The following is a 13,263-nucleotide window of genomic DNA, read 5'->3' on the forward strand; positions in this document are numbered from 1 at the left end:
ACCTTCGTCTCTTCACACATTTTCCTACTACATGTAATTAATATACTACTAACTATAGCTTCTGAACACCAGGCCCAGCAAAAAAAAAAAAAAGAGAAATACCCTGGCAGTAGCAGCATAAAGATTACCAGCTTTAAGGAGAAGTGCTCTACTTCATTTTGCTTTGCTCTTAAATAATCCACTTCATAAAAATTATCAAGATCTGTAGTTTCTCATCATAATACTCTAAATATTACAAAAGAAATAAAAAGAAGCCATGTCTAGCATACCATTGTTTATAATCCCTCCTGATTTTGTATTTGATAAGTATTATTTGGTATTTGTGGTGGTAACTTATTTCCATTTTTCTATCAATTTTTCCATCAGTAAGATGTAACTAGCAGTGATTTTCCAGGCTTCCAATAAGAATTTTATTTTCAAATTGCATCCTTTACTATACTAAAACAAGTAAACTGATATTGTCCTACAGTCTTCATTTGTCTTTTACTTATTCTGTGCAGCAATAAAACAAAGTAGGTATTTCTTATTTATCATTTCTGTACGTTTTTGTTTCTTTTTTTTAAACAGCTATAAAAATATAAACTTTGACTTTGCTTCTAAGAAAATGCCTCTATTTCAGAAGCATCTTGCCTTTTACATATTTTGTTTAGAGCAGAGTATGTATGTAATAATGTAAGCAAATGTTAAATTAGTCACCAAGTTAGACTACCAGTACTAGGCATGTCAATTTAAAAAGCATTGAAAAGTGTTATAGTAACTGATACTTAGCTACTCTGGTCATAATTATTTGTAAATCAAACCGAACTTTTAAAGGTACTGTATAAACCCTTAATTAGATATTTTGACTCTATTTTCTGCATGTCATCCATTAATACTGAAATAACAGTATTTTAATAAATAGTTGAGTGGTTATAACAAACAATAAATATACCTACCATTCCTATAGAACTACTTATGTAAATAAATACTTCCCCCTACACCTCATCTTTGCCTTGCTTGTCTCTGAAAGAGTAAAAAATTCCCTTTTCTGTTCTAGCTCTTCACTAGTACAATTCAGCAGTCCAAGGTTTACACAGATTTTAGAATCTGTTCCTCCTCCAAGATTTTTATCCAGAAGAAGCTGTAATTACATTCCTGAAATAACTGGAAATATCAGTGCATGATATACACAGATTTATATCAGATTTATTTATCTGAAAAGCTAGGAAACTCTGTAGCATGAAAGGTTTCTGGAACATCAGGAAAACAATTCCCAGACATATCCAGCTTTTTATGTGCATCAATGAAATCTTCATATGATGCACTGAAGCATTTCAATCTTTTTTTAAACCAGTTTTTCACACAGCCCCAATTTTCAAATATAACTATGACTTAAAGGTATAATGGGAGCCAGTTCCATATCAACACCATGAGCACACGATCTAGTGTGTAGTCTATTGTAATTAAGACCAGTGATTCAATACCTATTGCTACTGGCCAGGTATCATAGCAACCTTGTGTCACTGACTACTGCTGTAAAACTGTTCAGCACCAGCAAGACTATGCTTCAGGAAAATCTACAATGGCACTACAGATTGTCAACATCTGTGGGGGCTGTTACAGGGAGAACAACAAAGAAATCTGCTTTAAAAACCCCTATGCTTCGAAAATTGACAGGGACACTACAGTAACACTATGAAAAAGAAAAAAATGAATAGGAAGGAAAGACCATTTTTTGCCATTCGTTACATAACTTATGCACCCACATCCATCCATATAAGCTGAGAGTTGAAATGCTGCTGCATTACCACACTGTTTATGTATTTCCACAAAGCAGTCTTTTTCTTTCTTACTAAACACAAACATCATTCATCACCAACATTAATCTGAAAATAAAACAGACCCACTTTAAAAATAATATTTAAACTTCCACAAATGAACTCTAGATAGTCTTGTATAAATCTGCAAAAAAAGAAAAAACAGGTTACTATGAACAAGAACCCAATATTGATTTTTCTGCGGTGCAGTAAAGCATCTCCATTCTATTTGGCTGCTGTCAAAGCCACTCTTTAACAGCTGGAGTCAAATTGCACTATTTACAGCAAGAGCCCTTGTCAAGTGGCCCATAAGTATTCTAACAATACACTATTCAAATGGCACTTTGCCACACAAATTGCTGACTTGATGAATACCCTATGTCAATGACTAAGGCCAATATAAAAGTTTCATTTTTATGAGAGGTTTTACATTCACGTATTAAGTAAAGCTTCCTTGAAAAACTATTAAGCTATATATTTTTGGTCTTTTGACATTGAAAATAATTAAAATCTGTTTAAATATATCAAGAGGATTTGACAACATTAATATGGATCTTGTGTTAACTGCATTTGTCACACTCATCTGTTATTGGTACTCCCACTGGCACGTGCAGTACAATAAAAGAATTAAAATGGTCAAAACACCATGAAATCAAAGCATTCGGCTTTTGTATCTGTGATTTACATGATGACAAACGTTTTGAAAGAAAGCCTTTGAAGCTGGACTGCTATGTGAGAATATTTTTCTGCTTTCTTCTTAGGATGGAGGAAAGAGACGGTTACTTTATAAATGTTATTTTGCCTTAAATATAATATTAATGATAAAACCATGTAATATTAAACATTAAAGAAAACGCTAAATCTTACTTGCTATCTTCATGTGAATCACCCCACTGTACAAAATAAGGATCACTCAAAAACATAATACCAACAGGACAAAAAGCTACCCCTTATTTTTTCTGTGACAAATCTTCTGAAATTGAATTCTTTAAAAAGAGACTAAAATTGACAGCTTTAGAAAATAATTAACAATTTAGCATTATTTTATATTTCTAATACACAATTTGCAAAAGCAGCAAAATGATAATAAAAATACTCATTGTATACATTCATACTAAAGCCTATTGGGAATCTGAAAATTTAATGATAGTTTCACCTGTGTGATCACTACATGCTTTGTAATATGGTATGGGATGTTGAACTCTGATATGCACAGAACTTTCACTAATTTCATGAGACTGGATTTCAAAATGGTAAAATACAATGACCCAGAAGAGTCAATACAGCACTTTCTGAAAAAAACTGTTTCCTGAACAAGAACTAAGAAAACCAGCAGATTTCAGAACCAGCCTTCATTTCAGCAATAACAAAACAGTGTTAAAGGAAGCATCAGAGCTCCATGCTTCCTTTTGTGTAGCCTGCATTTGGACTTCTGGAATAGCATTAAAGGGACCTCCATTGTTATTGTCTTCTCATATTTAGCTACACCCTATACATTTAGCCTCCAGCATCTCCCACACTACAGAACCTGCTGTAATGGGGATGGAGTTGCGAAGAAAAGCTAGATGTAATGGATGACAGATTTTTGATGAATGCAAAGTGGTTTCCTAAGAATAGAACTTCATTTGTCAGGAAATTAGACTAAAATAACAGGACTATAACGACAAAAAGATGAAATAAAAGATATTCTGACAGTCATAGGGGAGTCTAAGAGACATCAATAATATTCTCTCACAAAAAATTTTCATCAGATGACTTTTTCATTAAGTCTCAAATATGAAATTTTAAACAAGAAAATGGAATACTTTATTGTGAAATCAGAGCAGCCAAGATGTTTGTCTGATGAAGTGCTATAAAATATTATTACAACTCCACTGTTGCCTATTGTGATATAAATCCCGAAGCACGTGAAAGTTCACATATCAAAATTTACCAAAACCTATTTTTGCATATTCCATGAGCAGCACATTTCCTTCCCAGCCACTTTGTGAAAGCCAAGCAATTTTTAATTTAACAGGTATGACCAAAACTAGACTCCAAACACAACCATAACTTTTTCTGTTGTTCCTCTTTAAAAAGGCAAGAAGAAACTATTCTTTTTAATGAACAGTGAGATCAGATTCTGTGTCAATGGCCAACTAGTGCACCATCTGCCCCACAACATGCTCAGCAGGATTACGCTCTAATAAGACTTTTCAGAAAATGGGATCAAACAGAACTTTAGAAATCAGACTAAGGTTACTAAAAGGTCAAAGATAAATATTAAAAGTTAAACAATAATTATTATAAACCTAAAGTTATAAGTAAATTTGTAGATAACAATTAAAAAAGAATAGAAAATAAATTTGAAGAATGAGGACTCAGATTAAGCTATACTTTAACAGACAGAACTTTGGAATATCCAGTATTTAATTGACCATAATTAATAAAGCCAGAAAAAGGCCTGAGACCATTCTGGGTGCTGTTTCCACATGCAAGCTGAGGGAAAGCATCTTTTCATCTTTTTTTCATCTTTCAACTTATTTTGCAGACTTCGGTGACATTCCCATACTTGTGGGAAAATGCTTTTAATCTAAATTCAGGATTGAGGAACAGCATAACTTTTTATTGCAGAGAATAGAAATCCCAAACCCCATTAATTAGAAGGTAACAAACAAGAAAAAACAAGACTGAGGCCCTATTCTTCAAGATACACTCATATCAAGAGCTCACTGAATTTACCCATTCCTGAGGCACAAACAGGGTTTTGTAAAAGTATATACCATTATCTTCCAACCTAAATAAATATCCACCTAACTGAATTGAAAAATGTATTACATTTGATACAGTTTTAATACTTGGTTTGAATTTAGCAAATACAGGCTTTTTAAATATCTACACATAACTGGAAGATATAGGTGTATCTAGGCTACAAACAGAATTACTACTGCATTTTCAACCTTCTCATAAGGTGCCTCTGTACTTGTTTTCTCAGCTTTAACAGCACATTAACACTTGTTTCAGCACGGTATTTCCTTCTGTTTTTTTTCAAAGCAAAGAGCACAACTTCCCTATCACTCACAATTATTTGGTTTAAGGACTTTTACCAGGAGGTTCTGAGGTTACTGCTAATAGGGCAGTCATAAGCCAGAGGCATAAGGAAATAGGGTCTAACTACATGTGCAAAGTCTCTGAGAAAATAATTCTGAGATGATCTACTGGTGACCTTGCATAAGGCATTCTCCCAGACTTGCTCATTTGTTGTATGAAATAGGGTTAAAGATGTAAAACTGAGCCAGTCAGAACCAGCCTTTATAAACTTTAAAGCAAGCCCTCATACCACCTATACAGGACTACTTTCAGTGAAGGTGAAAAAGAATTTGAATCACAACTCATTGCTCTGGAGAAATGCTTTACTTTTCCTTCTTACCTTATCTGAAGATTTTTCTGTATGAGTGAGATCGTAAGAGACCATGCCATATTTATAAAAGCTAGAATGTTTGTATCCAGCATTTTTATTTCTTTTTGACTCCTGAGATACAGGAAGTAGAGTATCTGCCACCATGTATTCCGAATCTTCAATGGCACTAAGAATGGCTTTTGCCGTTTCACCTGTTTCATGTCTTTCCAGTGTGCCTAGAGAAACAAAAACAGAAAATGCATTTTTTTTCAAGAAACTATACTAATTCATATTTCAGTGTAAATATCACAGCACTGAGTACTTTTCATGTGAGAAGATAAATCATGAAGAATTTACAGATTAATCAACTAATTTCTCATTTTATGGACCTTAAGAATATATCTTATGCAAGGGTCTATTCTACAGCATTATTACATTAAAAAACAAAATCTAATTTCTATAGAAATCACTATAGAAAATACCTTATTTATACAACAAGAAACAGGCATTGTGTATAGTACGTCAAGTCAGATGCAATTTTCAAAAGGAGAAAAAGGAAGTCAAGACTATGACTTGCCCTAACTCTGTTCAAGAATCATTTGTTTTGTTTCCACAAAGCCCTCACAGAGCATCTGTATCATTAACAGTGTAAACAATAACACGTTTATGTAATATTTTAGTGCTGTCCTCTAGTGTTCTGGGTTACAAATAGCAAGGGAAAGCTCAAATTTTTCTTTCCATTCCTAAAAACATCGTTACCTCTCGCACTTTTAAACAACTGAATATAGCACATGTATCTTAGCAGCCCGATTCCTTTAACTCTAGGCAATCTGGTTCCTTTAACTGTTATACAGTTTAGTTATAATTTTATTTAGTAGCAATTTTAGTAACAGCACTTTATAACTGTCATTAAAGACATGTAAACTGAGCTTAAATGTATTTGAAATGAGCTCCTACTATACGCTACACATTTCCTATAGGAATTAAACTCATAAGAAATTGCTGAAACGGCATGTTTCCTATAAATATCAGAGATAAAAGACATGTGAAGGATTTTTAAAGTATTAAATATCTGCTGTAACGTGAAATGTTTTTTCCCTTAAGTTTGAATTCTTTGTAGCCTCAAGTAACACAACATGAATTTTCCCTTTCACTGCTACCAGAAAAAATTGTGTAACATTGAAGTTCTATCAGTAACACCTGCTAAAAATATTGGACTGGGATTGAGGGATCTCATACAGTAAGTGTTTGTGTGTATATGTGTATAAAAACTCTTCATCTGAAATTATTTCTTTGAAACTCATCCATTTCTGTTCACTGCAGTATCACCTCTGTTATTTACAGGGCCAAAAGCCCTTGAATTCAAAGCAATGCAACTGATTCTTTGTCCCCTACAATATCAATTGAATACTATAGATTACTATGAAATTCCACTGAAAAACTAAAGATCAGTCTCAGTTGGTTTTCGTATGTAACTTTCTTTATCCCTCCCCAGGATTTGGAGCTACTGTCAAGGATCATTACAGAACTGAATATTTACTGCAAGGAAAGCTAGCTTCCCAAAGATATTTACAGCTGGAATATCTATAATTACTTCAAAACAAACCTTGGTACAATGCTCCCAACATTGCAGTGTTTCAATAGTTCAAACACAGAAACTATTAATAGAAGCCTACAAGGAAGGGTTATACAATTCATACTAGACATAAGCAAACACACATCCTGAAAAGAATGAAAAGTGTTTGCAGAGTTACACCTGGAAATAACAGTCACAATAACAGTCACTCAGCTAATATTATTTTAGCATCTTTATATACGCAGTGTAATCTTTCAAGCTGTAAGTATACCCTGTTTCATCACAGAATCCTGTTCATCATACAGAGCAAAGGATGAACAAAAATCACTAAAAAAGTAGATGTTCTCCCTTATTAAGTGTAAATGACTAAGCTTTCCCTACTACCTTCTGCAGTAATTCCATTATGCAAAGAACACTTATATGTGTATATATACACATAAATATCCATCCTTGTTTTCTGTATCACTTGGTCTGTGTAATTCACTACCATGAATACTGAAGTGCTTCAGAAAGACTATTATCATAATACCCTTGTGAAATTACTGTGTATCATTTTTATGGACAAGTATTAAAGGCAAACATTATACTAAATTTTTAATCAATCCAACAATTTTGAGGGCATGGTATTAAATTTCAAAGACCTGATTACATACTTTTTAGCATTAGACAGAACTTCAAAACAAGTTTTTCTAGCTTTAGATGCATCCGTATGTGCACACCACCAGTCATACCCTTAGAGCCAGACTGTTATACGGAAAATTAAGTGAAAGATTCTTGTATATATGGAATAGAATACAATAATTAAGGCTATCATGCCACAGTAGCAAAAGGATAAAATCATGTTTCTGTCACAAATCAAGATATGAGCTGCCTGAATTTTCATCCTCCTATAAATGCATATATACTCAGGAGAAAAAAAAAATACATATATATATATTTAAGGCTTGCTTTATTTTCAATATAACAGAGCTTATTGCCTGGAAACAGCTTCAGAGCCAAGTTTACAACTTCTGCTTGAACAAAAGATTTTTAGTCTAAAGGAAAAGAAACAAACCAGAAAAAGCGGTAAAAACCACAGGAAAGGGGGACAGAAGCATTTCACCTTTGAAGACCATGGCCTGAATGACATAAAGAGGCAGTCTTGATGTCCATGAAAGCAAACTGATATTTCATACTTTGCACATATGAACCATTTAAAAATGCTGATAGATGTGCTTCTACATATTGTAGTCTTATGGATGTAAACGGAAACAACTGTACATGTGTTACTGAATATTTCTGCTACCTACCAAACTCTAAGTGTCAGCATTGGAATCATGCTGGTAGCAAGTGTCACATTTTCCATGTGTAGTTTGGAGAAGGGAAAATTAACTACTTAATAATATGAAAAAAACCACCCCTTCTGCATTCACACTGGGCAAGAGCTGGGACTCAGCCTCTCACATGGAGTCACAATATTTACTGTTTCTGGTTTTTATTTTTTCAGCACATTTATAGGCAGAAAACAATGCCCTGGATGACCAGCTTAGTTTCTCACTAACAGAAGTCTGTGATATCCTAAAGTCAATTTCAGAAACTTACGAGTTCCATCTTAAATTATTTATATATCATCCACAACAGCTATCTAAACTCTCTCACAAGTAGTACCTTCTAGAAAATGGTTCCTTTATAAAGCATGGTTGCTTGCATATACATCTTAATCATGGATCTCTGTATATGTGTGTAGACATAGGTACAGACTTGTGTACACAGAGCTCCAATAAAAGGGCACAAAGGGCATAGCGAAATTGCCGTGATGGAAAGGGGCAAGTATTACAAAATATTTGTTATCCAATGTACTCTACACTTCTGAAGAGCCCAAAATACTCATTTGCAAAGTGAGTAGATGGCAGAGACAAAAATAGGTATCTGTATTCTGCGATTCCTAAATACATATTTGAAAGAAACAAACAGGGAGGGAGGGGGGAATGTGTGTGTATGTGACAGTGACATTCTGATCACTTCAAACAGTTAAAGCAATACTGGAGCAGAGTGGTTATTGTTCCAGGAAGTTATCTGTCAGGAACATTGTATCTGATTTTAAAGGAAACAAAAATAAAGGAGTAAGAAAAGGCAAAGCCTGTACATAGGAATACAGAGGACAGAGAACAGAAATAAAGACAACTCTGAAACTTGAAGTATTTTAAACACAAATACACTCAAAAGCTTTTGATTGGAGAGCATATGTAACAATGAATGAAAGGGAAAATGTAGGGTTTTCTACATCGCAGCAACACCACTGCTATGACCCCCTACTATACATACAAAATACAGGAAAAGAAAGTCTTTATCTCTCTAAAGCTGTGACCATGGCAACCAAGTCTCAGGAACAGACAAGACTGGAGTATTTTACTCTCCTGGGCAGCTTTGGACCACCAGATGTGACTGGATAGAGACTGTTAAAACATCTTATTCTTCTTCTAGACCAAATACTACAAATTGCGTCTCTTGGTGTTATCACTGTCCACACAGTTCTCTGGGTTCTGCTCTTACTGAATGATGCATTTTTACTTAGGAGGCCACACATATTATCCTGCCTCAAGACGAGGTATTCACTGATATCACATGACCTGTCATATCATCAGGCTCCAGTGCTTTCTGTTTGCTGTCACAGCTAAAGTATTGAAAATCCTCAATATTGCAGTACTGCTGTGACCTAGTAACTCAGCTGAATCTTACAGCGTAACGCTGATCTGTGAATGAAAAATGGTTTCAGAATTGATTTTATTTGAAAAGAGTATGTGGTCAAGAACAAATCCTTTAATAGTGGCAAAAGAAAAAAAATAAATAAATCACCTTTTAGAACAAGTTTCCTCTGCAATATTGTTTTATTTTCTGTCAATATCTCCCTTTCCATAAATACAGATTTCATCTGAAAAGAAATTCCCACCCGCTTTCTTCTAAGCTGCTGGAATCAGGCAAACAGAACTTATGTTCCTTACTGGAAGATGCTTGAATTTCACAAGTCTACCATCTTGCTCCAAGACAGCTGTCAAGCATTTCACTTGAAAGAGTTCTCCGAACTGCCAGTGCCTACCACTCTAGTATCAAATGGCCCACAGCAAGTGGAACAACTATTACATTAAGTAAGTATATATATTTCCAACTGATACTCAGACAAAAATAACTACTTTCTATCAAATAGAAATAGGAGAGATCAAACAAACACTAGCCTATTAAAATCTAATAATCTTTAAAGGAATAATTTACATACAGGAATAGATTAACAAAGGAAATGCCCTGTGACTATAGCACTGTATAGAGGAGCAAGGAGAATGTCTTGGCAGACCATCCTTGATGTTTTTTTGCATTTGGAAGACTTCAGTCTTGTCCAACTGCTGTGCATTACAGACATTCTTCAGAATACACATTTTCAAAATAGCTATTGTCAAGATATCCTTTAGCTAAAGATGGCTTTGAAGAGCAGCACAAACTACCAGGATCAGTCTTACAAATGTAGGTAAAAAAGCAGTTCTCCAATGCAGCCAAGTCCTCATCTCGGAATTTCTGCTGCAGACACAACACGCAAGGAAAAAAGACATTCGAACTCCCCTGTTGTCTCCCTGATTCCATTTAAGCTATTCTAAACAGCAAAGGACAATAATCCCGTAATGGGAATTGTTGAAATACATTCCATCTGCTAAACTGGGCTGAATGGAAGAGTTTACAAGAGATGTGAGCAGTTCCTGCCTATTTCTTTATTGTCACCTGAAACATGGACTGAGGATGAGAATCTTGCCCTTAATGTCTGGAATGAAAACCCTCCCTCATACAAGCTCTTCTTACCATGGAATATTGGCCATTTCCACTTTTTTGTTTTAATTTGGTTTTGGGGTGTTTTGGTTTTGTTTGGCTTTGTTTTTTGTTTTGTTTTGGTGGGTTGCTTTGGGGGTTTGGTTTTTTTTCTGTTTGTTTGTTTTATAGTTGTTTTAAATATATATAACCTTACTTCATTATTAATAACAAAATAATAAGAGATCAACTATCAGCTGTAAGAGACACATCCTTTCTAACAGATATACAGCAACATTCCATACATGCTTCAGCTAGTAAAAAGTACATAAAAGTATGTGTGCACATATGCATATGAATAGAGAGATATGTTACTACTCTAAGGGCACATCCCTAGCTTCTGCAGGCTAGGCAAGAGATGACACTGCTTTTTCTTTCCGAGACAGACTTTTCCAAGCTCCACTACCCTTTATTATTCTACATCAATAAGTAGTTACTGAACAATGACTCAAATTTAGAGAACTATAAAATATTCAAGTGCAAGCTACAGACTGACCTGAGGTTTACATGTATAAAATATAAGATGCTATAAAAGAGGCAAAGCATTTGTCAGCCTTCAGATAAAACTTAACTAATTGAAACAAAAAGCTCGAACAGCTTCTAAAGCATGTATATTCATGCTTGCGACTTCTCATTCACATTCTCAAAATATGCTAGCCAATGTTTCTTCATTGTTTACATCTTCTAGAGAGTGATTTAGGAGACAGTAGAAGATGCACAGAGAAACTATGGTAAATTGGTAACTTTCCATCTATCAGGTTATCATTTCATCATATATGTTACTTTCAACATACCTTGAATTTCTTTACAGAGCTGCTGATCTAAACCAGACATACTTTAATGTTGCGTTGTGTTAATTGTTTAAAGTTACAGTTACCCTTTGTCCAAGAACTTATCTTGTCTCAGTTCAATACTGCACAGTCGGCTTAACTCACTCCCCTGCAGGTTTTCCCTTTTTCTGAGGATGCTTCTTAAGCATGAAGGTGGGGGGGAGGAGAGAAATCAAGATCTTAACTCACATGGTGTCTGCCCTGACTATTAATGTTGACAGTTAGACCATGACCTAAGAACAGAAGAGCTAAATCACTAGAGCCTTCTTCCAAATACGAAAAGCTCCCTTCAGGGGAGTTACAAGCCTTTCACAGTCTTCAATTAACTCCTCCTAGTTATGCAACAGGGTATTTAGTATTTGAGCCATAGTTTTGTAAAGGGCTATTCTTCATAGTTTCACAAGGGATGATGAAATCAGGTTCAATGTGAATGCTTAAGATATCATTATTAGGAATATCAAACAAGACCTGTTTGTCCTAATATGAGACAGAAGTATGCACAAAAGCCTTGCTTTCCAAGACTGTATTTTATAAATTCTAAAATGAAGGAAAGTTATCATGCAGCTGTGAATTGAGTACGTGTAGAATTTGTGAGAATTTGTGGAGACGGGGGCATCAGACCCTACAGGCAAACTCCATTAGCCAGGAGAAAGTGAATAAACAGCCTGGGAATAAATAACATGAAAAAATAAACAAAAACCAAACCAAACAAAAAACCACAAAAAAAAAAAAAAGAAAAAAAAACCAAAAAACAAAAGCCAAAACAAAACAAAAAAAAAGCACGGAGGGAGTTTCACAGAAGACTTCCCATATGTAGTTCCCAAAGACCCTAAAACAGAGTTGTACATCAGTCCAGATCTTTAGGCTACACAGAATTCATCATAACCAGAAAGGAAGTGACTCCTGACTTTGACCCTAGCTACACCACAGCCTTCAGCATATGAACTGCAACCACAGAATTCATCAGCTAGGCCACACTCAAGTCTAATTCTGACCAATGATCTGAAGAGAAAAAGAGAAAATGATGGAGACACAGAGGAAGAAAACAGAAAAGTGAGGAAAGTATTGAAAGAGACTGTAAGTGACCAAATTTTGCAAGGACAAACCCATCACAGGAGTGTAATTATTGTTGCTTTTACAATAATCTAGGCATAAATCCATAGCAAAATAATGACCATGTTTACAAGTTCTCAGTTTTTTAGAGAGCTGATACTCAAACTCTGAAACTAACAGAATCAAGTTCTAAGAGTTTCATTAAAACTGTACAACTTATTTCCTGATAGCCACCTGATGAAACCAAAGCCTTAGTTACCTACATAGTTCAATCACTAATTTCTTGAAGAGGAAAAATAAAAAAAAAGGTCAGACTAAATGAGGGTCTACTTAAAAAAGCAAACAAAAACCCAGCCACACACAACTGCACGCCTTGTGTGATACTTGCATAGATTTTATCAGAGATTTAGAAGACTTATCATCAGCATCAATTCCAGAAATATTGGAGCACACATAACTACATACAAATTATCTTTTAACAATATCTCAAACTGTTCCAGCATTTCTGACCATCAGAATGATCAAAGGTTTGATCTATTACACCACAATTGGTCATTTCATTTTCTCCACAGCAAGAATGATTCTGATAATAGAAGAGCTTTTACATAACAGGTCAAATTACTCAATGTGGCATTAACATCATGAGAAATATTTTCAGGGTATTTCTGAACTTGTTCATTTTTTTTCATACAGGTTTTTTTTGTAATAGAAATGATCATACAGATCGGTTTGACTAATGCTAGGCACTGCATATTTTATAACGGGTGCCAATCTTACTAAAAGCCCGTTTCAATTTAC

The 13,263-nt window shown here is 34.7% G+C and overlaps 1 protein-coding gene across 4 annotated transcripts in view; it reads right to left on the bottom strand.

Annotated features, from left to right (window-relative positions):
- The window catches only part of WDR72 (WD repeat domain 72), a 113,580-nt gene that overhangs the window by 65,618 nt on the left and 34,699 nt on the right, over positions 1-13,263 (bottom strand). For all 4 annotated transcript variants that reach the window (XM_061347441.1, XM_061347439.1, XM_061347440.1 and 1 more), the window contains one exon: positions 5,206-5,411. In XM_061347441.1, the coding sequence (XP_061203425.1) occupies positions 5,206-5,411 (206 nt within the window). The remainder of the gene's footprint in view (positions 1-5,205; positions 5,412-13,263) is intronic.

Source organism: Neopsephotus bourkii, unplaced genomic scaffold, assembly GCF_033783945.1.
Source record: "Neopsephotus bourkii isolate Nb327-2 ecotype Australia unplaced genomic scaffold, CSIRO-AGI_Nbou_v1 NB_318, whole genome shotgun sequence".
Lineage (NCBI taxonomy): Eukaryota > Metazoa > Chordata > Aves > Psittaciformes > Psittacidae > Neopsephotus > Neopsephotus bourkii.